The sequence below is a fragment of the Temnothorax americanus genome, unplaced genomic scaffold (genome assembly GCF_048541705.1).
Source record: "Temnothorax americanus isolate GAGA-0224 unplaced genomic scaffold, ASM4854170v1 Scaffold25, whole genome shotgun sequence".
NCBI lineage: Eukaryota > Metazoa > Arthropoda > Insecta > Hymenoptera > Formicidae > Temnothorax > Temnothorax americanus.
In genome coordinates this window covers 331,140-358,959 of record NW_027509391.1, presented here as the reverse complement: position 1 = coordinate 358,959, position 27,820 = coordinate 331,140, and the positions used below count along the sequence as shown (strand labels likewise).

Genomic DNA, 27,820 nt, shown 5'->3' with positions numbered 1-27,820 from the left:
TTAATAAACTGTAAAGTTGAAAGTTTATGAATTGTCTAAAACAGATATGACGCAGTATTTATACATTTGTTGATCAAACATTTTACGTCGTAAATATTAAACCGAAGATATAAAAAGGTATCAATAAAGGTCGAAAATAAGACGTCATGCGATCGATAATGGGTATTGCCAAAAGAAGGTATATGAACTTTGTTCAATTGTCCCAATGAATATTTTAATCGCCAAAGTATGTTGCATCTCTATATATAAATATCCCATTACATATGCACTTAGTATCAGTTTTTATCGAATGTATTATATCGTATGTAGCACTTATGCATTTATTTGAGATTTTAGATCGCCAAAGCCGAAAATCTTGAAAAAGAATCTTTAAATGTTTAGGAAATTAATATATATAGGATAAAAAGAATTTAAGTATTAGAAGAAGAAGAAAAGGAAGAAAGAAAGGAGTAAAATAAATAGTACAATACTACTCATTAGCTTTGTTGTAAATTTTAATTTTATTTTTCTTATTTTATTTACATTAAGAGTAAGATTGAGTGGCTGTCATGGCATATTTTGACAGTTGTGTGGTTAATAGCACGCGTTAATAGTGTAATAATGACAGTGAAATATTAAAGATAAATAGTGCGCGCGTCTGTGATGTAGTATAGTTTTGCTAAATAACACAAGTACAAATTTTTGTCGATTATCAATGGAGCCTTGAGGATTTGGAAGTAATTGAAGAATACCAATATTATCGATTGTCGACATATATTTTTTAAACTACACTTTTTTCTACAATTATCATTTGTATGATTAATCCGTGTAATACGGGTGATAACAGTAAAAGTGCACAGATTTAAATAAAAATCGAATATTGTCGAGTAAACGTGTGTGCATGTCAAAAAAAACATCAGGATAATAGTAAATAATAAATTATATATTATATATTACTTCTCCCAAGAGTAAGGAGAGTGACGTCAAATAATATATAAATAACTACTAGTAAGATTATTCGTCTTTATAGTAATATTTTATCAGTAAATGCAAAGCAATGCAAATATAACCAATTTGCATTTACCATTACCCAGAATCAAGCATGCTAATGCATGTAATAAAGATGGAGACTTGAGTGGAGTATGCGAAAAAAAAGATGCATTATCTTCCTTCGGTATATGCACCGTTTAATCGTTCGGATCTCTGGAACTGTGTATTGAACTAAAATTAATTTTATTACTCTTGTTAAATAATAATATTATTAAAATAAAATTTATGTTATATTATATTCTTATAAAAGCCATTACAATGTCAAAAGCTTTCTTTTACAATTTTAACGCGATATACCTACATATATTTGTTAAATTGTATTAAGTATAAAGAATATACTTACACATCAGCACAATTCTATACACGTATTAACATATAAATCAAAAATTACACGTAGAGTCATTTACTTTACGTAAAGAAAGAATGTGCTTGTTTGCATAATTATACATTCATCCGTTGATGAGCGGGTCGATTTTAAGTTTTCTTACGCGGAAATATATTACACAAGTAGGTTTTTGTCTTGCATACCTAAAGCTTGCATTATTACGTGACAGTTAAATCGAGGACGTTCTACACTTTAATGGCTAAACAAACAAATGAACTTTCCGGAATTCGCTTATTGTGCGACATGCGGAATACGCCACTCATTGCATGGAGCTTTGTAATTTAGAAACAGAAATCGAGTTTTCTTACAAATTTATTTTATTCAGCTTTTTAAACAATTAAAAAAAAAAAAGACATATATACATATATATATATTGTATAAAACGTAGTTTTATATACGTTGTATATTAAATATTGTAAAATCTAATATATATATAATGATTGACAAATTAACAATTTGCACAAGACGGTTGTGCATGTAAAAAGGTGCCGTTTGCACGGTGATTATTGCTTCGAAAACACGCGGCAAAGCAGATCCAGCGATTATCCAAAATATGAATACAAAAATATTGGGTTTCGTATATGAACGAAGAATGTAATAAGAGCTGTTGTCGTTTCAATAAAAATCTACATTGTCGATTTATTTAACAAACAGTTCTACACACATTATAAATTTACACTATTAATAGAGAAAGATTTTGTAAATACGTATATGTACAATAATTATAAAAGCCACGCGTTTTTCAACAACAGATATATGCGTGTGCTGATGTGTTTCTCTTTCTTTTAAAATCTAAAGAAGGAGAAGACTTGGCAATAATCGCCATGCATCGATCGTCAATTTTCGTCTCGGCAAAATTACATCCCGTCTCTACGTTCTCTTATATAAAATCCTAAAAATTATCAAAATGAGCGCATCATTACGATAATAATACGGCCCTATCGAAAATGATACGGCTTACGTATTGCGCGCCCATTTTCATTCTACGGATAGGAACCCGGAAATAGGACCCATATGGCCCGAATCTGATATTTCTTTCTCTCTCTCTGTCGCACATTACTTATACTATATTCTCTTTCTTCATTTTTTTGCGATATGCTTTTTATTGTCGTCTTAATTTCATTTCAGACTTGTATTAATCCATTGTATACTGTAGAAGATCTAATGTACTTCAAAAGGTTTAACAAAATTGCTAATCTACTTTATTCTCTCTCTTTCGCAGTCGAAAACGCAGTTCCTTCTATCTGAAAACCGATGGCGCATTAAAATAGTACGAATTACGTGTGTCTCATACAGCGTTTTTCTAATATGTATGCTCTTACAAAATATCTCTTTTTTTTTTTGAAATTAGAACTCATTGTCAGTTAGAGGATGTATTGGGTTTCGAAGAGGTCTCTCTCATCGTCTCTATGTACTCTTTATAGAGAAAATTATACTTTATCATATTATTATTACAATGAACAGAGAAGATCCAATCATCTAACATTTAGGTTCGAGTTCAATGTGAATTTTTTAAAATAACTTTTATATTGGCTATAAAATGTAATTTATCAACTCCTACTGTGATTGAAAATCTTTTGTTTTTAGTTAAATAAACATATTTCTATTTCTTTAAAAATAATGATGGATTTATTTCCGTAAAGCTACGTTATAGTATAGTTACGTGATTATAAATATCACCTGTGTTCAAATATAAGACCAGATTTCAATATTACATTAAATTTTTATCTACAATTAAAATCTTTTTCACATTCTATTTATTTAGATAATGCTACTCTATATTTTTCAGCTAAAGTTTACACATTTATCCAGCTGTCAAACGATTTTATCATTTATCTCGAACGACGAATGTTCTATCACACTTAAAAATTATCCATCGTGTTAGATATTTCTACAAAACACGAAATTTATTAATTTATCAGTTTGGAATATCTTACGTTTTTGGTTGTTAATACGAAAAAGATATTGTACATTCTAAAATCGCTATAAAGAGTTGAAAATAGTGACGATGCCGCTCAGATCTAAACATACAATTTTAATCTTACTTTAATACTGCTTTTGAAAAAAATGATCTTTTGAAGTAGGCCAATGCGAAAAGTGACGTGTATAAATCTTTTTCTAAAAAATAGAAAAGAGTTATTTGCAGTCTTGTCGTTTGCGTATCTTACAAAAGTGTATTTCTCTTAAGATATATCGAGATTATTGCTAATTATCAAATGTGTAAAACGCGCAAGTTAGTTTATTATCAAAAAATAGTCAAAATACATCTTCGTGTCGTATCTGCTTCGTTTTTGCTGATAAAATTTTAATTTTTCGTTTGTGACACTTTTCAAAAAATTTCGGCAAATTTTTGTCCTATTTCTCGTCAATGTGATAACGTGTTAATGAACATCTGAATACTCATTTTCTATATTTCCGACTCTATTTTCCCTTTAATATACTAACGATTAATCGTTCCTCGGAACATTTTTAACACTAGACTAACCAATTCGAGAGTCATTATCGCACATGCTGACGAAATAGCGCGCGATGGTGTCTCGCGATTTTACTTACAGACTAGCAAGCGTGCATCACGACATTACTACACCTACGCACTTTTCTGCCTACTACTCTTAATGGATTAATCTTCTTTGTACATCATCGTGCATCATGCACTAGGAACAGACCAACGGTTTGCGGTGGAATCACGTCGATCGATCGTCACGTCTGAAGAAATCGGTCTCGCAGTCGTAATTGCAGCCAAGTGAATCATTCGTTTCGTTTGCACATCTTGGATATTAATATATGCGTGTATCACAAAGGAGATAATAATTCTATACGAACAAATAAATCAAACGTGCAGAATAACATATTTTTTACAGGAAATCCTGCTTGGAAGAAAATTGATTTTAAAATTGAAAATATTTCTTTTCATTTTTAAATTTATGTAACTATATCAATAATATTATGTAACAAATTCAACGAAGACTATCAGAATGCAAAACAGATTTAACATTCTATTTAAAAAAGCATAAATAATGTTTCTAATGCTTGAAATAATGTTTTACATTTCTCCTAAAATCAAACACACATCAATTTTCATAGAAAACCTTGACGTGACGTTCGATCAACGTTATCCCGCGAAACGCAGTATCTTACAGATCGTTTTCTTATAGCAGAAGTCTCAGGCACGCGTTTGTACGGGCCGCAAACGGACTCTAGATCGAAATATCCGACCAAATTCTTTATAACATTCCGAATAATAAGGAGATGTGATTTTGCGCTGACTCGGCGCTATCGGTTATATGCGGAGAGCACGTAACCATATCGATACGCTCAGATAAAAATCCTTGTGCGCGAACGTAAACTTGTTCGTCCATGTCCAGGTGATGTGAACTCGTGTCTGCGGCCCACGTGACTATAATGAGACCACTGTCTTACGGCGATAATCCGATCGAGCGAATAAGCACGTAATAACTGAGGCGTACGGTTCCCACTTGTCATTCACAAAACACGATGGTTTGTGTATTTTATACACAATATACATATATATATATGGTATACAGGGTATACGTACGACCACAGGAAATCGCGTACGCTATTCTAGAAAACCGTCCCGCAGTTGTAAAGTTCACAAAAAGCTACGCGCGTACGGCCGATGCGGCACTGATTTACATAAAATAATCAGGAAAAAAGAGCAAACACCATCCGTTCGTCGTTAAACGTTCAGATTGGAATTCTTAAAGGCCGGTAACATGATAAATACTTGGTTTTAATTCTGCTATGCATGTATAATTATAAGAAAAACCGTAAAAATTTGTCAAAGACAGTCAAAGATCTTCTATTTCGAAACTGATACACGTAATATTGTTTTAGATCTCACATTTGATAGACGTAATAATTTTTACACCAATCTAATACAACGCGCAACGGTCTATCTTGCTGCGAGTAACGCTGATCTTGCGTGACTTCTCGCGCGAGAATAATGATAAGTTATCGAGAGCACGCGATATGAAATCACTTTTCGACTTCCCCTGACCGACCGTACGCTTTGCGCCTTGTCAACCGCGCACGACGCGCGTAATACTAATTTGACTACCATTAAGAAAATGATAAATGAAAGTTTGATCACGCGAAGACTTCCGCGGACGTCTTCGTCGTTATCGTCATTCGTCTTCGTCATCGTCATCGTCGTCATTATTGTCACAGTTGTCGTGCTACCGACAGGAAGGACGCGGGGATAGAGATTCGGTAGAAACGCCCGTCCCGAACCCGGTAGCCTGTCTGTTGACAGCATCGCGTCGTCCAGCACGCTGTCATACGTGGTACTCGCCGCCCGACGGGCGTCGGGCGACGAGCGGTATTCGCGAGCGGTCTTCGCGGGCCGCTCCTCACGCCGGACCCGGCGCATCATTTGCCTTCCAGGATCTCTTGGATACTGACATACGTGCCGGTGAGGAAGCCCAACACGCCGAAAGAGATGATGGCGATATTCTTCCACAGCCGCCAGTTCCACTTGCCGAGGCCGTTCTCCTGCTCCCAGACGGTCACCAGCTCGATCACCGACGGGAACATGAGGCCCAACGTCGACAGGCACACAGCCCCAACGAGGGAGATGAACGGGCCCAAATTGGGAATCGCAATTGCCACGCAAACAGTGAAGATCACCAATATGATACGGAGGAGATACTCGCCGAGCAGTCGGCGGGAGCCAAAGTATTGCTTGGCGTTCTTCCAGATGATCTCCATAGGCACGTAGAACTGAAGTCCGTAAGTGAGAAAGATCGCGATGGCGATCATCACCTTGGCCGATTGGGCCAGCACCTGATCCTGTGGGGGATTGAGCGTGATGGAAGCCTTCGTGCTCTCGCCGTACTTCCAGTAGCCAAAGAAACCTACGGTGCTGTACAGTAACACGACGCAGAACATACCGGTGTTGAGGACACCCGGGCAACCGATGAAATGCGACGGTGTTTTCATATTGTTTTCTAACGGCATTACCTAGAAACAGATTACGAATTTTGACGATTGACCCTTGCGACGAGCGAATAAAATAATTATTCTCAAAAATTTTAGAAAAGATAAAAAAACAGCGATATATTTATGGAACGTCGAAGCCAGTAATTATTTATTCTAGCTATTTCATACTGTAGAATCATTAAGATTAATTAATAATTAAAAGATTTTCAAGATATTATGTGCGCAAAGATATATATTATCAGCATTATACATATACATAGCGAGTAAAAAGAAATGAAGGAAATATACATGGAATTGAAAACAAAAGAATGCACATAAAAATTCAAAATTTGTTTCTATCTTATCGATGCAGGATGAGTAAAAAATAAAACACATGTAAATGTTTCTTTTGGATTTAGACGAGAAAATATATGAAATTTAATTTAAATATAGTTCGTAACATTTTCTTTTCTTTAGGTTTAAAAAAATTAAATAATTTTTCACTTTAATATTTGAACAATTCTTTGGTGATTTAAAAATTCATAATCGTTTTATCCCGCGCGACAAATTTCTTATAGACATCGCCGCGAGAGTTATGGAATGGTAATGTGATTTTTTTATTATTATCAAGTTGACACGCGTCGCGAATGTCCGAAACATTCCATGACGCACAGATCAAGGCGTGCCATTTGATTTACGCGTGTCGATACTCTGAACAATCGAACATGACCGTTAAGTGTCCGGACGTGTCTAGCAACTGAATGCAAAGTTATTTCTGATGCTAGTGTCGTAATATCTATCTTCGCGGTGATCGCACTGCGAGTCGTGCTCTAATCAAAGAGATTTAAAGTCAGATTTTCCTGTAACTTTTATCAGTAAGTTTTCTTTAATAGCTATAAACGTCATATCGATCGAAAAGCTTGAAAAATTTCTGCCATAAATTACAAAATACAAATTTTAATATTTTACTCGCATCCAATGTTACTTACAATTTCTCTTGATCGGTATAGCGATATAAAAAATGATTTACGTACAACGCCGATTCCCTCGAGGGCGAAGATGGCAGTGCCGAAGAAAAGGGGCAGCTGGGACCAGCTGGAGAAATTCGGAACGTCGCTGATAGTGGGCAGATCGCAGAAAATGTAATAGAAGGTGATGCCCATGCCGGTGGCGATCAACACGTTCGCCACCATCGAGAACGGCGCGAGGTATTTGAGATTCCTCACGAGGTTAAAGATGATGAGCAGCGGTAGCAACGCGGCCATGTACATTCGCAGATCCTTGTCCGTTTGCGTGTAATAGTCCACGACCTCCTTGAGATTGGTTGAGATAAAGACGATATACACGCAGCAGCAACCAAGCAGATCGATCACCAAGAACGAATTAATCGTCGCCCTGAAATTGCATTGAATGATATTATTATCGAGTCTTATTCGTACAATAAATTGCAGAAAAACGTCTGCGGGATTTTATATGTTTCTTAAATCACCCTGGAGATAAAATGCAAATGTAACGTTTCTCCGCGAATAAAACTCACTTGGCGAGTCTGGCGTATTTCTGAACGGGTTCGGGCCCCACCAGGAAGGCCGCTTCGGCCACGTCAGCGAAGCCCAGACTAGGTGTCTGCAGCCGCCTGCACAAGACATGGGCGGACTTGACCAAGATGTGGACGCAGTAGGTGCAGACCGCGCCGATGAAGAAGGTGGCGAACAGGCCGAAGGCGAGGCCGGCGTTGCGAAAGGCCATCGGCATCGCGAGGATGCCCGTGCCCAAGCTCCCCTTGAGCAGATGTATGAGCGTGTCGAGGTCCGAGGTGGGATGGGCGAGCTTGCGATGTTCGAACGGGTCGTAAAGGGCGGCCTCCTCGTCGGTCGGTCGCTCCACGAGCGGCAAGGTCGAGCCGTTCGTGACCGTAATCGGCACGTCATTTTTCTCGCACTTGTATCTGCAAAACCGACGGCGTTAGCATATACTGCAGCGTAATCGCTGCCAAACGATTTCCGTGAATGGGACGTAAATTATGTATATATATACAGGGTGTTTCCGCAAGAACGTTGCCGCTTCTTTCATCTACGAACTGTTCAACCGGTATCGGTGGTCAAAAGCTCGAGCAATAAGATTATAGAGCCGGAGAAAGAAACCGATATGTCTAATTGAACTCCCGTTGAGGGAAGACCACCTTAAAATGTACGTAGATAAAAAAGGAACGGCAGGGTGGGGCGGGGCGGGGGAGGGGGGAGGTTCTGCGATGTCCCATACGTACATCTACACATATACGTGTATATTTATCTTGCGCGTGGGATATAAAAGTGTTACGTGGGACCTGGTTTTTGTTTTACACGGTACAGCGTTTTCCTCGTGTCCGCGATTTCCATCATCGCGACTGATGATGCGAAGGGGGAATATAATGAGAGAGCGTGCTGTAGGTAGGAGGATTCTCTTTCTCGCGCGCTCGCATACCGAGGGAGACGGAGAGCGGAGCAGCGGAGGCGCAGACAGGGCGCGAGACGCATGATGCATGCGAGAGGAGTAAGAAGTATCGCCGCGGCGCGGCAGGGATTTCGGCGTCTTTAACGACGGTGATTTCATCCCCGAGGAGATGAGAGCTTTTTGCGTTGCCCTCGCTATTAGGTCGTTATTGCGAGTCCCTGCGTCAAAAGCGTTCCTCGATCAAGCCGAACGGCATTCGATGCATCGCGCGGGGAATGCGATATTAATGCGCAAAGCCGGCAGAAAAAGAGACGCGTTTTATAGAGGAGGTCTCGAAACTTGAGACATGTCCAATTTATTGTTTCTTGTGAATATTACTCCGATTACTCGAATCCTAGAAAATAAAACTTGACTGATGGATTTGACTTGGATCTTTAATTATAACTTGTGATCATATCTTTAATTCTCTCCGCTAATATCGAATTTACAGAGTTTTAAAAAAAGAGCGTTCTTTTTCTCGAATTAGAATTCTACGTTCAAATTGATACTCGTGTTTTGGAAATAATTTGAGAAAACAAACAAACTTTTATATTCTTTAAGTTTCTGTAGGCGTGAAAATAAAGATCGTTATTAAGTGGTCGAATAAATAGCAGACCGAGCAGAAGACTAGATTTGGATCTTCAAATTGGACAAACCTCACACTCTCCGTACGTTTAAATAATGCGAATGTTCCGCGAACACTTTAATCCGTTCGTTGAATTTTTCAAACAATCGTTTCTCCCTCCGCTTCCCACTCTCCGTCCGTTCGCACCGAGAGAAGATTATGAGTGAAACAATCGTAAGTTTTAGCGCGTTGCGAATCAGTTACTTAGAATTTCGCGAATCCGTCGAAATTCTGTATATTTTTATCTGTTTTTACGAGTCGATTTGTATTCGAGGAATCGCAAAAGCATGAGTTTGTCACGATATTTAAAGTTACCATGTCGAAAGTACGATGAGTACTTTAAAAGCAAGAAAACGGCGTACGTGTTTTAATCAATTGTTTCGCTCGTAATATTTTATAGTGTTCTCTTTTTATTACTATATATTTTTTTCAACATATTTTTTTCAACATATATCTATTCTCTCGGCACGTCTCTACTCGTTCACCAGACCTCCCTGGAATACGCGCGGAAAAGGAAGCGTATCGTGAGCCGTCGTTTCTTCGCCGACGCAAACGATGCGTGAAATTCGAATCGCATGACTCATTGTCGAAAGTATGAGATTCTTTGCACGCGACTTGTTTTTTCTTTTTAGCGAAATATCATTGAGTTCGAATTATTGGATGACTCGGATCGCGATCGCTGTCGGTTTGGAATTTCAAGCGAGACTTTGCGAAGTGCAGATATCGTTTTGTTATTGAAAGTTCACGGCGATAATTGCGCTGCCGAATGGCTGAAGCCGCGCATTCCGCGTGATATCGCGCAATATCGCGCGTGTAAACGACGCGGCTCGCGTTACCCATCCCCTTTCAACTCGTACGCAAACACCCAGGTAACATCCTAAAAAGTCGGACCGCAGCCAGGTGGATCAGCGGATGGATTCTGAGGGAGGAGAGGGCGGGAGCGCGACGCGTCGGCATGTTAATAATTAACGGTTAATGAGACATGCAGCACATCCTCGCTCGCGTAAATAGCGTCCCGTAAGTCACGAGGATATTTCTCTCTGCAATCTGCGACCGCGATCGAAAACGCGAGTGATTCGCACGACGCGAGCAATTCGTTCTGTATTCTGTATGCAAATATGATGTATATGTATGCGCACGTGTCGGCTCTCGGTGTGTGTGTGTGTGTGTGTGTGTGTGTGCGCGGGCGCGCGCGCGCGTGTACGCGCGGGTGTCACGTGCGTATGAGCAGAGAGAGAAAGAGTGGGGGGGTAACGTTCGTGTATGTTAGGTTTGTTAAAAGAAAAAAAAAATTAGAAGACGGTATAGGTGTTTAGGTATTATAGGTACCCAGGTCTTTTAGGTGCGGTAGTTTCTCTCCCGTGGTCGTGCGAAACTTTCTGTCGAGAAAGCCCCCGCGGATTATATAGAGTCTGTGTGTGTCCCGGAACAGTCGTCACGTGTTACAACGTGGACCGTAGGGGGTTTTTTTTTTTTTTTTCAACGCGTCGCGTTTACAGGCGAAACATACATTACAGAGGGGCAGCCGCAAACCACCGCACTGCATCACCGCGACGCCCAGCGCCACGACGCAGTACGACGACTAACAAGCCTCCCATGCCTCCTGCTTTTTGCCTGCCGAGCCTTTCGGCACTTGGCCGAGCGTTTATTTCGGTTTTGTTTTTCTTTTCGTTTTGTTTTTTGTTTTATTTCGCTTTTACGCACGTCGGTATAGATCTATCACCGAATATCGATATGCCAATATACGTCTCGGCTCTCGGCCACGGATTTTGCAATCGTCCGATGATATTTTTGTGTATCGCGTCCAAGTCGGCGTCGCGTCGCGTCGTCGTTTTCGTGCAAGTTTTCATCGAGCTAAAGCGTCAAGGAAAAGCGTCGATCCGACGGTGTCGCATTTTCTTATTTTTGTTTCTCAACGATAGTATCTTTTTTTTTTTGTTCTCTTTCGTTATTCGCAGAGCACTTTCATAGAGCCCGAATCTACGCCCGGAGTTTATACGCTAGTCTGGAATCATATAAATGCACATATTATACAGTAAAGACAAATCCTTTATCCTCTGGGAAGACATTTTGCTTTGCATACCGCATGACCTCTCTACACGAAGCATATTCTCGATCAGCGACGTGGGGAGAACCGTATAACGATTCTCCTTCTGTTGCCGTTTTTCCGCGAGTGAGAGCACCGTGTTGCTCGACGCTAATTATAAAGGTATGAATGCACGCGACGCGCAAATTGATCTGGTTAATCCGCGGCATAATGGATTTTCTTCTTTAACCGAATGATTTCTCGCGAGTGCCGTTCGCTTAATTATTATAATCCATTATCGCGCTAAAAAGCGCGACTATACGGTTTAATATTCCATTAAGCGTCACAACTTTCGCGATTGTCAGATAAATTGGACGCGAGATCTTCGATCGCGATTTAATCGGTCTGAGAATTTAACCGTTTATTTTAAATATCTCGAACAAGGTGTAATTGGGTCATCCTGCGTAAAGTTATACTACGTTCGTCGCACGTGTAACTTCGACGCTCGAAAGTCGCAAATGGCAGCGAAGCGATCCCGAGAAGAGAGTATATACGGGAATTAAATGCTGGAATTAGAAATCAGTCAGCCTTGGCGAGCAATTGACCGTACGGATATTCCGTTTAGTGAAATTTAGAACAGCGCGAGTCCGCGGCACCGAGAATAATGCAGGAAATCCGGGATAATGCATAAATGCATAAGCGCGAAGGTGTCAGAGATCAGCCTACACCGCACAATTACATGCGACCGCGCAAACTGCTCGAAGGTCACGAGAATTCGCACGTGCGAGGAGACGGTGCGGTGGTTGCGTAAACGGGTTTCGACGAGTGACGAGGTAAAAACGGCAGCAGAGAGGAGTCTCGTCTCGAGCGCAAAGGATCCAAAGATTTCGTTACGGCCGCGCGTGCGCCGCTAAATCGGTCGACGTGAAGGAAGCGAATCGTCTGCGTCAACGTTTTTATCGCCGCTTTTCTTATTCGTCGATTATCACATTTTACGCAGAAAAACAAAAGACAGATCTCTTAACCATTAGGGAAGCTATCGATGACCATTGTCTCATTTTAAAAACTTTATTGCGCGTGAAAAGTGTTTATAGAACAATGAATAGTTTTCTTACGTATATCCACAAAAATTCGATTGTATTAATATAAAATTATATATTGTAATATAGTAATCTGATTGATATAAAGAGGAAGCAACGTTTAGGCAAAATTCCTTATATCGCAGCCTTTATTTGCATATTATGATCTTGTGCGTAATACTGAGAGAGAAAGAGAGAGAGAGAGAGAGAGAGAGAGAGAGAGAGAGAGAGAGAGAGAGAGAGAGAAAGAGAGAGAGAGAGAGAGAGAGAGAGAGAGAGAGAGAGAGAGAGAGAGAGAAACCTTTTGATTATTCGTTCGTTGTTTATCTGCCAAGTCGAGATAAGATCTTATTATAGACATATTGCTAATGTTCATCGGCCGCTTGCTTATTCATACGATGAAAGAGAAACCATTCTTTTATATTATTCGCAAGATGACAGTGATGAAACGATTCGCGGACCATAAATTCGACATTAGTTTTAACCCTCAAGCTATCGCTTTTTCCTCGTTATCAATTTGGCGAACCATTAAAAGATAATAAATTATATGCTTTAAATCTTGATTTAAATTAAAACGAGGCAAAAATAAAGAAAAAGAAAATTTATAATGCAAATAGAAAAAAAGACGACCTATATTCATATGTAAAAAGAATATATTTTTTTGGACATTGCTTAGATAACGATCTCATGGATCGACCGTCTTGAGGGTTAACGAGGCCTCGTACGTTCTCGATTAAACGAATTTCTCGTTCGCACGACGTGAAAGAACGCGACACAGTAAGCAGGTATACATATCCGTACGCAACACAAACGAGCAACTTCGCAGTCGTCCAAGATTCAGCAGGCGGCGGCCGTCAAGCATCCCTGGTGCCAGCTATACGCTACGAATTCTACGTCAGCGATCAGGCGGTATGCACGATTAGTACCAACAATTAGAATAATTTAAAAACAACGGAACCAAAAAAAACAGAACAGGGAAATGAGTAGGTCAATTAAAATATATAACCATAGTAATATATAGTATAGCACACAAGAGAAATGGAATGTACAGAATACACATATTAACGGGGGAAAAAAAAATAAGTCGTGAATGCACAATATATGATCCTCGGGTTTTTCTTCTCACTCACGTTTGCTCGAGCATTTGGGTTTGGCAAGAAAGCAATGGTGATGATTGGTCGTGGTAGCAGATAATGAACGCGCTCAACTATCGATTGAGCCGTTCATTCGCGTTGATCTAGCGGAGTTTTAGAGACTTACTTGACAAGCACCACGTCTGAGAGTTCGGTTTTCACCCCCTGCTTCTTCGGCTCGTATTCCGCTATCATTGGACGCATTGGCGTTCTCTGTAACAGAAACGGGAGGGGACCAGATGAAACGAATGAGAATTACCTTCACTCAACCGAATTGGCCGCGCGACGGACGATCAGCTCGTCGTCACGAGCTCCGTGATGTGCGGCGCGCGGATTAATCAAGTGGGGTCGAAATATAAGCGCGCGTTATCGGCGAACGTATACGCGCGACGTGTGCTTTCGAATGCACCGGGACCGCCCGCGCCCGCGCCCGCGCCGGGACGACGATGACGATGACCCGCTGTTCGTAATTGTCTCTTTTGGAGGGGAGTAGATATTGGGACAGGTCAGTTTTGCAACCGCTGAAATTATTATGCGCGGCCTCGCGTCATCTGTGTTTGAATCGCATATATACGGATGTTTATTGGCGCGTTTTACCGAACGGTTTCCCGCGCGGGTTTTACGATTTATCCTAATTGTCGACTCGACGTAACAGCGGCGACTCTTATAATAAATCGGCAAACGCTCTTGACGCGTCACTCGCGCGCGATGTGTCGCGAGGAAATTAACTCGTTAGCCAACGCGCAAATTAAAAAAAAGTACACGGTAAAGGATCGAATTTTTCAGCGGTGAATTAGTAAATTAATTGCGAAAATTTATTTTCTCCAGTCTATTAAGTTCTGGTTACGTTCCCTTTATGCGCTTCGCCGTCGTAAACGATATTTTTATTCCTCGTTTAACAAATTATCTTGATCGTTAACCAACATAATTCGTATAATTTGTATTCACCATAATATGGGGACGATCGTTCGTCGTCACCACCGACAGCGAGCTCATTTCCACGTCGTGGGAGCTGTCGGTGTTCCCCATTTTCATTCTCGCCTTTTCTTTCACCCTTCGAATATGTGAACACGTATATTAATTCCGATAACGCCCGAGACTTCGTAGAAGGGAAGGGATGTCATTCGCACCACATGTCATCCATCGGCATTATTTGGAGTTCACGTCGACACCCGGCCGTTCGCCCTAATCTCGATCGAGATGATCTCCGGCCCGAGGAACGTGATGAAGGAATAATCAGACCGCGAGGATGGGGAACGTCGACGTGCTCGCGCGGTACCACTTTCAGAAAAATGTCCTGCCTCTCGGAGAACAACGTTTTTCCGCGGATGATCGCGGTAGCGTCACGTCATCCACGTTCGGGTCCGCGTTTCACATTCGCGTCCGTTTTTGCAGGTCGAAGAGGCGCGCGACGAGGCGAGGACGAGGAATCTATCTTGAGACACTCTGATGCCTAGCCTACGCGGCACGGCGCGGCGCGGACGCGTCTCAAGAGGAACGCGAGTGCAAAAACGGGCGTCGCGTCGCGACGACCGAGTGTCCACGTTATATGCCGACGAACAAACTAAACCGCGTGGTCCTCTGCGTTCTGGACGCTCTATCCGCGAGCGGGGATAGAGCGTCCGGTATATCCGGAGCCCGCTCTATGTACGGCGCCGTGTGCGGCGCAAAAAAGCGCGGTTACCGCTGCCAAATCTCTCGGCGACGACGTCCGCCGAGGACGGGCTCTTTATATACCGCACGGATACGAAAATAGGAAGAGCAAACCGACGTGCGGTCGCGGCTCTCACGTGAGCCGGCCATCTGACCGCTAACCAGGTTTAACCAGGATCCTGTTTGAACGGGACGTATGACAGACGGGAGACCGTCGAATCGTCAACCACCTTCGCGGTTTGGCTCGCGAATTAGAGGGTACACGACGCTCGTTTCGTCGATTCGTCGCGCGATGAAAAGTGCTGGAAAATTCGCGGCGCAAATTCTAATGTGTGCCAACAGCCAAATACGAGAACAATATAAATCGAGAGGGAAAAAAGCAGAGAATTTTATTTTCGCCCCATCGCGATTATAAGTATGTCGCTTCTAGATATGTGTAATCGCGGGGCAATCGTATACGTATAAATCTGTCATCCCCCATAATTTCCATTGAATTCCAGAAACCCTGCGACATTGTTTTCGTCGTCCTGTAAAAATTAAATATTTTTCAGAGCCAATGTTCACGCTCCGAAAATAGATGAGACGAATCTCGTCGTTTCGCCTTAGAATCATTATGACGATTTAGGCCGGGGTTGATAGAGCGAACGCGCGCAAACAACGCGAACCTGAGTGCCGTTTAGAGTACGGCTGAAAATTTACCAAGTTGAGTCTAAAAATGTCAAGCACAAGCATCGAGCACAAAAATACTCGTCTCGAGTCTTTACGAATATATTTTTTACGCTGTCCAAGCGTTAACTCACCGAATAAGTCACCATTACGTAAGCAAATATTGTGTCTTCGTTGTGTTTGAGCCAATGTATAGGGTGTCTCAGGGTTTCGCGCGACGATATAGCTAACGGCAGACTTCTGAGATCATCTCGAGATGAAAGTCCCAATACCAAAATATCGACGCTATATAATAATCTTTAAATAAACGGTATTTAAAGTTCACCAATCAAATTACTCGAAATGCGTTGCGATTTCGTGTTGTCGAAAGTCAAGTCAATAAGTCGATATATGTCTACGGTGCGCTTATTATTATTTCGAGTGCTTGGGAAGTGTCGCCGCGAGGCACCAGTGACGAGATATACGCATCCGTAACGGCGCGGCGTCATCTGCATCCGTAACGTCATCTGCCTACAAAATCCGGCCGTCTCGGCGGCGACGCACCCGCAAACCCGCAAACGTGAGGCGGCGAGGAGAGACCCGGTTCCCGCCGTTCTTTCCAATTACTGCACGGCTCCGCGTATAAGGTCGGCCTCGTGCACGAAGATATCTATTTTTGCCTCGCGGCGCCTCGTCGAGGCGAAAACGAAACGACGCGAAGCGTTCTCCACGCGACGAAACAGGGAGAGATTTCTGCGCCGCGCAGAAACTTTATTCCATCGCGTTCTTTTTCTCTCTCTCTCTCTATTTCTAATAAAAGTTGGCCCGAGATGTAATCAGCGTTATCACGATTGAGATATCTTTTTATCACAGACTGCTATAGATTTAATGACTTTATAAAAGTCGAAAGTAACCTTATTAGTATCATTAGCATCATTAGCATGATTAGCATCATTGTTGTCCATTTAATCATGTAGATTTACTATAGAAACGGTATATCTGATGGTACATCAAAAAACGTAAAGATAATATGGTGAAAAAAGCGCTAATAGTTATACTTTGCTATTGTGTAGACTGATTGTATCATCGCGAAAATGGCTAAAAATAAATTTTCGATTTTCTCGCGGCGAATATTCCTAATACGATTCTGAAGCACATGACACGTTCCGTTATGTTAATGAATGAGACGCAGCCGTAACCCTAATCGCGCGATAAACGGAAACCTCGGAAAGTAATCGCGGACGTATAGGGTGGTCTAATCAGCGACGGAAAGAAGGAAGGGATAAAAGCGATATCGAAATGGGGGAGCCGAGCGGCCGAGGCCTTGAAGGCTAATCGCGCACGGTCGTTGTGTCATTAGCGGCAAAATATATACATACACGGTTCCACGAGCAAACACCGGCGCGAGATAACGCACAGCTAAATTCGTGACAGTCGTTAAATGTATACTGATATTGAGCAACCGTGCAAATTGCCGTCTGTCGTCGTATTACTTTTCCGGGTATTGTTTTGCGTGCGCGTAATAAACAGCACGAAATACAGAGAGCTTTTGCGTCGTTTATTTCGAGATAAAGCTCGATCATCTTGAGAAGATATATTGCGCGCGAAGCATCAGAATTGTTGGATTTATTTATGGTACAAGTATCTAGGTAAAATTATTATAAGGATATTAAACTTCCCAGACTTTTTAAACCAAGACATAAAAATAGATCTCATTTTTGTTACATATTATATTTGAGAGAAATAAGGCAAAAATTATTTACTTTAATTTCCTATTTTCGTAAACAATTTATTTATATTTGCTTACGTTTGTTTAATAATTTCTTATTTATTAATTTATTGAAAATTGCTGTTTTTAATTAAAACTTTCCTTGTAATATTGTGAACTAATCTAAATTTGCATAATGCCAATCGGAAGAGAACACGTTTCTACAAAATTGGAGGAAAAAAAAAACATCTCTGCGACAGATAATTAAATATGCTTCTGCAAATCGAAAAAATTATCGGTGATATCATTGAAGATATATATGAATAATTTTATGGCTTTTGTAATGTAAATCATCAAAGAAATACTAAAAGCTATGATAAAAACAAAAATTATTAGTTGCCGTTTTGAGTTGACAAAGATGCAAATAAATGTCAGAATAAAAATAGATTTCATTAATTCAGTATTATTAATTCGATGCTATTTTATGTGTATATGTGTCTGAATTTATAACATCTGTTGCGTTAATGCGCATTACTGATGTTAATACTAGTAATTTTGTGTGCATACATAAGTTCTCAGAAAATTAATTAATCATTTGAAGTTTTGTAACGAAAGATATCGAGCCTTCTATTTTAGTATTTTCTAACTAGCGATAAATAGAAGAAGCGCGCGTGTGTGCGAAATTGAAATTGATAAGTTTAACGGACCTTTGGCATTCAAGGATGAAAGTCTAGACCGATCGAACGCGAATGACGTAATTTCAATAAACATTTCGATCGCCGCTAATAACCCGTCAATTAAATCATTGAAAAAAAAAAGTTTTATCGATTCAAGGGTCAATAAAAACGGCCGTGTCCAAATATAAACTGTCTATAACGAGCGAGTCCCGAATCATAAATCGGCGCAATGGGCTCTCTATTGAAGGAAATTGCGATGTATTAGAGGTCGCGGCTTTTGCGTTCCTTTCGGCACAAAGCATGTGACTTCAATGCCACAATAACGGCGAATTGCGAGACCCAGTCTGAATGTATGATTGCTGCTCTCCCGACTCCCGACCCATCGCGCCGCGTGTCGTCTATATAAAGACATACAGCATATATATATATATATATATATATATATATATATATATACACTCTAATGCGAATCAGCTAGTCGTCGGCGACGGCGGCGACGAAATAATGAATTGACAAATTTGACAGTAACGTCACATCCTCATCTCGACAAACGGTGCGTTACGCACGGCTGCACCCGCGTGGGAGGCTCGCACTCTCGTTCCCGCTGCTGCCCCTGAATTATGCGCACATGTATTACATGGCAGTGCTTCTCAAATTGACGCGAGGAAAAGAATATTTTAGAAAGAAGGAATTCCGTTCTTTCGTGCAAAGCAACTTTCAGTCTCTTTCTCTCTATTTATATCTATAAATGCTCTCAATTATAATTGGATCGTAATTCAAAAAGGAACATATAAGTATCTTTTCTTTTCCTTGTGCATAATCAAGATAATTTAGACTTTTCATATATCGTGTGAATTGTAAGTTGATAGAATAGATTTATAAAATCTATACGAAAAAAAAAATTCTTTTTAAAATTTCAGGATGATGAACTAATTTTAATCAACTACTGTAATACCTGTTTTCATTGAAAATGTAGGATGTATGTGTGTGTGTGGACTGTATTATATATTTATTTAACCAAAAGAAAACTTTCATCTGAATTGAATTGGCTTTATACAGTATATATGCGAAGAAATTAATTTATTTTGACATAAAATGTATGAGAAAACACATTCACAACGGTTGAAAGTCTCAAAATTATAACGAATTAAAATTTCACTTAATGACCGTTTCTAATTATAATTTTATTTTAATTGAAAACAAATGGTACACATATATCTGCATGAAACTTTCGAAAAAAGCTTCAAATGAGAAATAACAGCAAAGAATATCTTATTAATAAAAAATTTAGGGAACAGGCTGCTGTACAGCTGTGGTACAAGTGTAGACATACACGTGCGCGACACGTATAAATGATCGTTGAACTAGCTGGTAACAGCATTGACCTTCTTAATCTGGTTGCGTGGTTCGGCCAAATCGTGACCCGGATGAATCAGATTCGTGCAATTATGCCTTGTCACCGGAGACAATAAAGCGGCGGAAACGTTGAAAGAGTAATGAGAGATAAGAGACGTCGCCAATGATTTAAACATGATTTCGCACACTCGAGAGACGAGTAATTCGCGATAAGTTCTTATCTCTTCTCATCTTTTTTTTTTTTTTTTTTATATTTTTGCGTCTCCCGGATGACTAATCTCCGGCTGGTCTGGTCTGGTCTGGTCCTTATATAACAACCAGCGTGAAAAGACTGCGCCCGGCTTCGAATCCCTCTCACGCGCGCGGACACGCGTGACGGAGTTCTCCTCTACCAGCGATTCGCACAGATTGTATCGTTGCTTCATCTTGTCTCAGGTGAACGTTCAGTTTCACTGGGACACCCGGTACAGTGTCGTCGAGACGGACTCGCGTGATTTCTATTCCTCGCAGACCACTGAACTCCAACGTGAGCTCAGCAACCGTACGCATCAACCGGCCCCGTGTTCTCGCCGCTCGGTGACCACGACACGTGCACCACTCACACGAGAAACTTTAATTGCGAGCACGAAATATATGGATTCGTATTAATACATTGACGCGTGAATCACGCCTATACTTGCGGAATTCTCGGTACTGTTCTATAGTTATATAATTTGTCCGCTCGGCGGAGAGATCGTATGCTGAAATTATGCTTATGACATAACTAGGTACATTCGGGTAATAGGCGTATTTAGTGCACGTAATGCGACGACATTATATCTTTTAATTTCCTATAAGACTTTGCACTTTAGATTTATCGCTTTATCGCTTAACCGAACGATAAGTATTAAACGCATCGATTCAATCGGATTCGATTGTATTCATTGCGAAGTCCTGATGTCATAGGCTTTTAATCTGCATACAACTGAGTATAATACAACAGAATATTTATAGCACGTGCGTAAATGTTTACACTTTCTTTATACTTTTCTTGATATAAATAGCGTACGTCAAGCTGCATTTATAAAAAAAAGTAAAATTTTACAATGTTTGGTTCTATATTTATAATATTTACTATATTTTAAAATTAATTTATTTATTATATTATAATCCGTTTTCAACTTTGATGTGGCTCGTTGACTTGTTGTGATTCGTGTGGTTCGCTTTTCACGTTTTATTTAGTTATGACACATTAGTTTATCTTTGTATTTATTTTTTATTTATTGTAGCAATATCATATAGCCTAACTCTTTTTCCGTAATTTTTATTAATTAATTTATTTTATGGCTGATGAAGGCTCTATGCAGTTCTAAACGTTCCAGTAAATTTCTTTAGTAGAAGATAATAAATCACATTATATTTTATACAATAATATCCTTATCGCTTGTTTATTGACCTATGATTGATCCATTTTCCACATTATTTTGCAATTATCCTGACTTCGTGTATTATGTAAAATTTTATTGACAGAATGTAAAACGCCTTGATGTACATTAAAAAGAAACGAAAAGTAATTTAGACCTAATTATGCAGAAAGGAATAAACTTGACAATTTCTGAATTTTTGAGTCCGTTGCATAACACTGCGGAATATATGTGTGCGTAATAAAACCAATTGTCAGAAATCAACTGTGCGTCAAACTTATTAGAACACAATTGCTTTACGTTTAATTCGAGGCTGTAAATTCGAAGAATTGCGCCTTAAACTGTGCAATTGTTCCGCGAGCGGAAGTTCAACAATAAGTGTGCGAAGTCGAGTTAACTGGAGCGTTCCATTAAACGTTAACGAGGAAAAAAAAGCTGTGCTCAATGCAAGGAAGTGTGAGTCTCCATATAGTCAAGGTCACGCCTTGGTGCACGCCCAGAATTGACATGACGTCTCCTCGTGGTGACGGAAATTGGCGGCGCCCATACGTTCATGATGGCATGGTCTTGCAATCGCCTTCGAGGAAAAAGATAGCGAAAAAGACGGCCAGTCAGACAGCTGAGGCAGCCGATCGAAATCATCGATATCGCCAAACAGCTGAAGAACATGGGGCATGGGGCGTACCAGACTTGCTGGAATAGCGGCGGAACCGAAGAACGGGACCAGAAAGGAGGGGATGGCAAAGTATGGGAGGGAGAGAACGGAAGGAAGAAGGGGAAACGACTTGAAAGAAAGAGAGAGAGAGGAAAAAAGAGAAACAGGGAAAGATAGGAAGAGGAAAGGTGTCAGTTGAGGAAATTTCCATGACGTAGCCATGCCGCTGCCGCCGCCGCCGCCGTGCCACTTGCCATTGCCACTATAGACATGTCACGAAGCGACTGACCGAGCAAACTTAACAATTTTGGAGAAGGGGAAGAATCGTGCAATTTAAAACAAAACTAGTTTTTATTACGAAAGAGAGACGGCCCAATTTGGCGATTTTTGGTGTCGAAACGGCGGGAGAAACGATACGAATAAGAGGCCCAATCGGAATGAAGACTCAAGAGACACTCCGTAGAAAGGCTTGCGTGTGAATGTCGATTTCTACGAAATTCTGTTACCATAGAGCGAAACCTTTCATTATTGCGGAAACAAAGGATTTTCAAGACTCGATCCAAACTTGCTGGTAACTACTTATCCCTAATATAGAGTCGACACAGATTCTTATTTATTATATTCGTGCAAACGATATACTATTTTTCTATCAAATTCTATTGTGAATAAATTTACTGAGTTATCTGAGTTTTTTAAAACAAAGATTGATGGAAGATCTCTTTCTAAATGAAAAAAGCACATTGAAATTAATAATCTTAATATCTATAAAACATTTTCACTTATTAATAATCTAGATTTTAATTTTATTCGACAAATGTAACCAATCTTCTTCTAATATAACTTTATATATTCGAAAACGACGAAAACAAAAATTAAAGCATATATAGGCACCATTATTATAAAATAAATACAAAATGGAGGATTAAAACGGGCCGAATGGTACAAATAATTCAACGTTCCGGTCTATATGTCCAAAAGAATTTGAGTTAATAAAATTTTCAATAATACATAATTCTCGTTTATTATCCACGCAATGAGAACGATTAGAGCTTCGTTCTCGGATTAAAAACGCAGGATACGGGTGTTGTGCAGACTAGACGGTTTGTTCACCGCGTGGCATCGATCGCCGATACAAAGTCAACGCACGGCCAGTGAGTCTCGAGGAAAACCACCTTCGTCGTCAATCGATCGGGGTCACAACAGAAACTAGACGTCCGATAAAGAGCAACGTTTTAAACATTTATTCATTCTGAATCGAAATGAGCGAAATAGAAAAAAGAACACCGCGCCACCGACGTCCTGTTCGGCTGGCGACAATTTTGAATAAACTTTAACTACTTGAGAATATGCCTTTTTAAGATTACGGAAAGCATTATCTTTTTATCATCGTCCTGTTTAAAAATAATTGTCCCATTTAAAAATAAGTGACGTTCAGAGACGGTCCACGTGTGTCGGTATATGCAATCGTAGAAAGCCAAACATTATTGAAATATTAAATAGCCGCGTTGCACGACGCGAAGGTCGGTTGAAAATATATACTTTTACGCCGCGGCCGATTTTCGCGTTCGTTAAAACCACGATAAGCAAAAAAAAAATGTTGCGCACTGATAAAATCATTTTGTTCTAGCGCGGCGAAGGTAGCGCATTTGTGAATCAGTTTTGCATAAACCGAACCCGCGACGATTTTTAGAGTATATCACGCGCGTTATCGCGCGATTTCTCGTAAATTGTGAGGGTTTCTTTTTTCAAGACGGTGGGAAAACATCCGGTGCACTTATCGTATAGCGATAATGAAACGCGAGTCGATGCGTAGAGTTACCAAAAATAAACGGCGTTGATAGAGCGCAATCCGAATCGAGAAATCGAAAAATGTCGATGAAACAGATAGATAAGCTGCAACAGAGGACACGTTTTTTCAGTTCCGAAATAATAATTTACGATAATGGCGCATGACGCATCGCATATGCTGCGCACGCATTTTACGCGTGTGTACATTAATTCAAGGAGAACGACCGCGATAAGGATTTCTCGAGGAATGGCAATTTTTTTATCAGGCGTTTCACTTCACGATGAGTCAGGAGGATGACTATCTGAAATATCGGAGAATTTGCAATTGATCGTTATCGCCGCGTAACTTAGTTCGCAAGAACTTCTTCCTTATCTCGAGTTAAGGAAGTCATCGATTTACCTATATTGCGTAACGTGAAATACGAAGTTTGCATTACCGAGTTTATGTTGATAAGGCGATAAATGATAACGTTCAAATCGCCCCAGAATTCCAGTTTGTCGCCAGTTCCATTAGTGTCGTAACCGTCTTGAAGCAATTTTTACTTTAAAGTAAAAAAAAAAAAAAAAAAAAAACGAAGAATGCTCTAACCTTCTTTATTTTAAAGTAAAAATTGCTTCAAGATGGTAATCAATTATCGTAATTAATTGGGGTGTATCACATTTATTTATAAATGTGATACACATTTAATACATTTAATATTTTATCAATTTATATATTCTTCAATTAAATTTTTATGTTTAAAAAATATTAAAATAATCGCGTTAGATGTCATTCCGTTTCCAACATATCATAATCAATTAATTCCAACAAATCATAATGCGACACGATTAATCGGCATAAAATCAACGAATGCAACGTAAAGGAAAGGAATGCGAAATAATCGCGGAGAACAATATGACGACGGGCTTGCCGACGATTCGCATAAATGCGCTCACCTAATTACACAATTGCCGTCTACATATGCAGAATACATACGCGTAATCGTCCGTGACGTCCCAAATTGCGCGTATCCGTAATGAAACGCATTACTCGGAATCAAATCCCCCCCCTCCCCCGCGTGATTCGTTTTTATCAACTTCACGTGCGGCACACGATTTATAAACTCGCCCTCGCGGCAACATTTTGGACAGTCGTAGCTGTAGTCGCTGTACGCAATTCTTTTTTTCTTATTTCTCCTTCGATCGCACATATCTATTACGTTTCAAGTATACAAAAAAATGTACGAAAGCGTATAGGTACAAAAGTAGTATGAATAGACTTATTGCTGATATCGCGCGCGCTGCAAATGTCAGTGACGTTTCACGGACTGTGTTACGCGCCACCGTGCGCCATGTGGCGATTGCATATACGCGCGATAAAAACCACGTATATGTCAATGCCGCGAAATAACTAAGCAACTTTTCCACTGTCCTTTAAAATTAGCAATTAAAATTCGAATACCGCGAGCGGCGCGCGATTTTACGGTGATTTAACGGAGCTGGAGTGAAGACTCGAGAGAGAATCGTAGGATCGCAAGAAAATTAAGTATATTCTTTTAAAAGACACTGTTTTAAACACCTTTTATCGAAAGCGACTGTAAAAATTATATCCTATTTAGATATTATTGCTTGCCTTGAACGTTCTTGTATAAATCTGAAGTAATTTAATCTTGACACGTGAATTTTTTTCAAAGAGAAATAAACTTCTGGGAAAATATAGCGTCTCTAAAAATATATACCCTTTTCGTGCTATCTTTGCTTATATAAAATCAATAAACCCAACGTGCCGCGATATGCGGTATCTCGATATACTTTGATAGCAAACGTAAATTTTTACTCGGCATAGAATTGGTCAGTTGCACGGCACTATTACGTGTATCTCGGATTCGATTGACAGAAGATAAATTACAAATTCGGTAATAATTAAGCATTGGATGATAAATTATTTAATAAGTCATGTATCGAGCACTCACCTGAATTCTGCCGCCATGTATCGGTATTCCGAGACTCTTCGTGTTGTGCGACATTGTTGAGTTCGGCGCGCTCCGGTCGCTCTGATGGTCTCAGAAGACGGTCTACTGTCTAGCTCCGAGTATGCAACAGACACGTATATATAAATATGCGTGTATAGCTGTATATATTTATGTGTATACGATTCCTTCTGCTCCTCTCTTTCTCTGTCTCTTCTCTGTCTCTCCCTCTCCGTGCGGCGTCCGATACGGCGCGGCGCGGCGCGGCGCGGCGTCGAGATGAAGAAACGCGGATCCGCTCCGAAATTCGAGCCCGCTAGCAGGTCGGTGTATTCCCGCGTGTGAGTTTACGCACGCACGTGTACGTGAATTCAGACGTTTGGATGAGGAGGGAAATTTGTGTCGCGGTGCGTCCGGCCTCGTGGGTGCACGATATAATGGTAAGGGCTCGGCTTCTCGAACGAGCGCGAATGTCGCACTGATCTTTCGTCCCTCTTTTCACGTCAGCGCTTCCCTCCGGTGGGTGCCGCGAGTCGTGAGATCGCGATCGGTATACGTTGCGCGTGGAAGTCGCCCCGCGGTGGGAGCAACGGTTAACGGGAGGGTGGGAGCAGTTGGTTCGCGAATACGGAGGAGAGAGAGGGAGGAATACGGAGGAATCGGCGAGGTAATATATCGGAGGGACGTCTAGAAGAGCCCAAAGCCCAAATCTCTGGAGAGAAACGCGCGATCTCACCCCTTTCTCTATCGAGCAGCGAGGGTGCCGGGTAATATCGATCGAGACTGCTCGAGGAAGAATTAGTAATTTTATACGATTTCGAATAGGATCCCGAAGTTAAGCCGCGTTTATTCGTAACGGCGGATCGCGTGCGGTTCGGCGAACAGACTCGCACAAGAATGAACGGTGGTCGGTAGTGCGCGATACGGAAAGCCGCCTCGCAGTTTCTCCGGGTCTCCCACTCCTTCGAACGGCATATACCCTCTTCGTCCCTTTCGATGCGGTTTGCCCCTCCCTAAGACGAGGAGGACGCTTATAGCAAACCTCTTCGTCCGACGTCCGACTTTAGACTCGCTCCAAGGGGAGTCCCCTCCTCGCGAAGACGTTCCGTCAAACTCCATCGCACCCCTTCGTAATTGGTCTTCAACAACATATCTTGTTATTCTATATCGTATTTTTCTACATCGCATTCAAGAGTGTCAGCTTCGTCATATTTATCATGTTATTTTTTTAGACAATATTATACTCAATCTACTATCTTTTTAGATAATTCGAGCCAATATATATATAAAGAAAAAAAAATATATAGGCATTTTCACGTCAATCGGACGAAATATGACCTCGTATTTTTTAAATTGATCGACACTTTTTTCACATGACATAATTATTAATTAACATTATACAAATCACATTTTTGTCATGAACATTACGATTAAAAAATTGCGCAGTATTTCCGGTAAAGTAAATCGTTACTGCAAAACTTACTGTTTAATTTTCCTCTCCGTTCCGAAGGGCTGGAATTTTCCGTAATGAGTGTTATGTTCTGATCTTTTTTATCGGAAAATTTCCATTCTCTTTTTCTCTCCCCCTCTCTCTCAGACTTTCGGCGCTTTATATGGTAAGTCTCTCGGTCTTTAAGTCTGTAAGTGATCTTAGTTATTTGTAAGATTGTGTTTGTTTCAGAATACTTTTGCTCCGTATATTATATACTTATATTGCTAAAATTGTAATTTTGTTGGCCTCTATACAAAAAATGAAAAGATAAAATGGCACGACAGACGTCTTGTAAATCATTACAATTTTGCTCGATTCCATACAGAAGATGAAAAGGTAAAATAGCGTGACAAACGTGTTAGTTGATTTACAATTACGTGTTCCATGTAAATCAAGTAACACGTCACGCTATTTTACTTTTCCATCTTCTGTTTAATTTTATAAAATAAAAGAATACGTGTATTTTCGGACTAAAATGGAGAAATAGCATTATTTAAAGAAGTTGTTAAAGTATACTTTTTGGCAAAGAAAATAATTAATAGTTTTTAATTATGCTTATAACAATTGGAATTGGCAGTTTCTTGTAACTTAAAATATTTTTATAAAAAATATTGTCTCCTTAGCTTTAAAATACATTTTTTAAGATCTCTACGACAAATATAACCAGAGGTAATAATTTTTGAAGTTAACGATTTCTTCATATTTCACGAAAATTGGATTGCTTATAACTTCTGCGAAAAGATATATTTCTTGAACGGAAAAAAATGTGTATCTCCTTATTTTATGTATATTTCACGTTAAAAAAGTTTC

At 40.2% G+C, this 27,820-nt stretch overlaps 1 protein-coding gene across 2 annotated transcripts; it reads right to left on the bottom strand.

Annotated features, from left to right (window-relative positions):
* Window positions 1-1,246: 1,246 nt before the first annotated feature.
* LOC143899080 (proton-coupled amino acid transporter-like protein pathetic) lies at window positions 1,247-26,429 on the bottom strand. Of its 2 annotated transcripts, none has more exons than XM_077409057.1 (5): window positions 25,522-26,429; window positions 13,812-13,897; window positions 7,890-8,297; window positions 7,387-7,747; window positions 1,247-6,394 (listed from the first exon to the last, which is right to left on the bottom strand). In XM_077409057.1, the coding sequence occupies exons 1-5, from the start codon at window positions 25,573-25,575 to the stop codon at window positions 5,804-5,806; spliced, it is 1,500 nt and encodes a 499-aa protein (XP_077265183.1). In that variant the 5' UTR covers window positions 25,576-26,429; the 3' UTR covers window positions 1,247-5,803. The 2 variants fall into 2 exon arrangements, with proteins under 2 accessions (XP_077265183.1, XP_077265182.1); XM_077409056.1 differs by lacking the exon at window positions 25,522-26,429 and adding an exon at window positions 14,633-15,337.
* Between the last annotated feature and the right edge of the window lie 1,391 nt (window positions 26,430-27,820).

Coding starts and splice junctions, on each gene's coding strand:
- LOC143899080 (XM_077409056.1), bottom strand. CDS start 14,719: ATGAAAATGGGGAACACCGACAGCTCCCACGACGTGGAAATGAGCTCG. Junction 8,298..13,811: donor TCAGACGTGGTGCTTGTCAA/GTAAGTCTCTAA, acceptor TCGGTTTTGCAG/ATACAAGTGCGAGAAAAATG. Junction 7,748..7,889: donor AAATACGCCAGACTCGCCAA/GTGAGTTTTATT, acceptor ATGCAATTTCAG/GGCGACGATTAATTCGTTCT.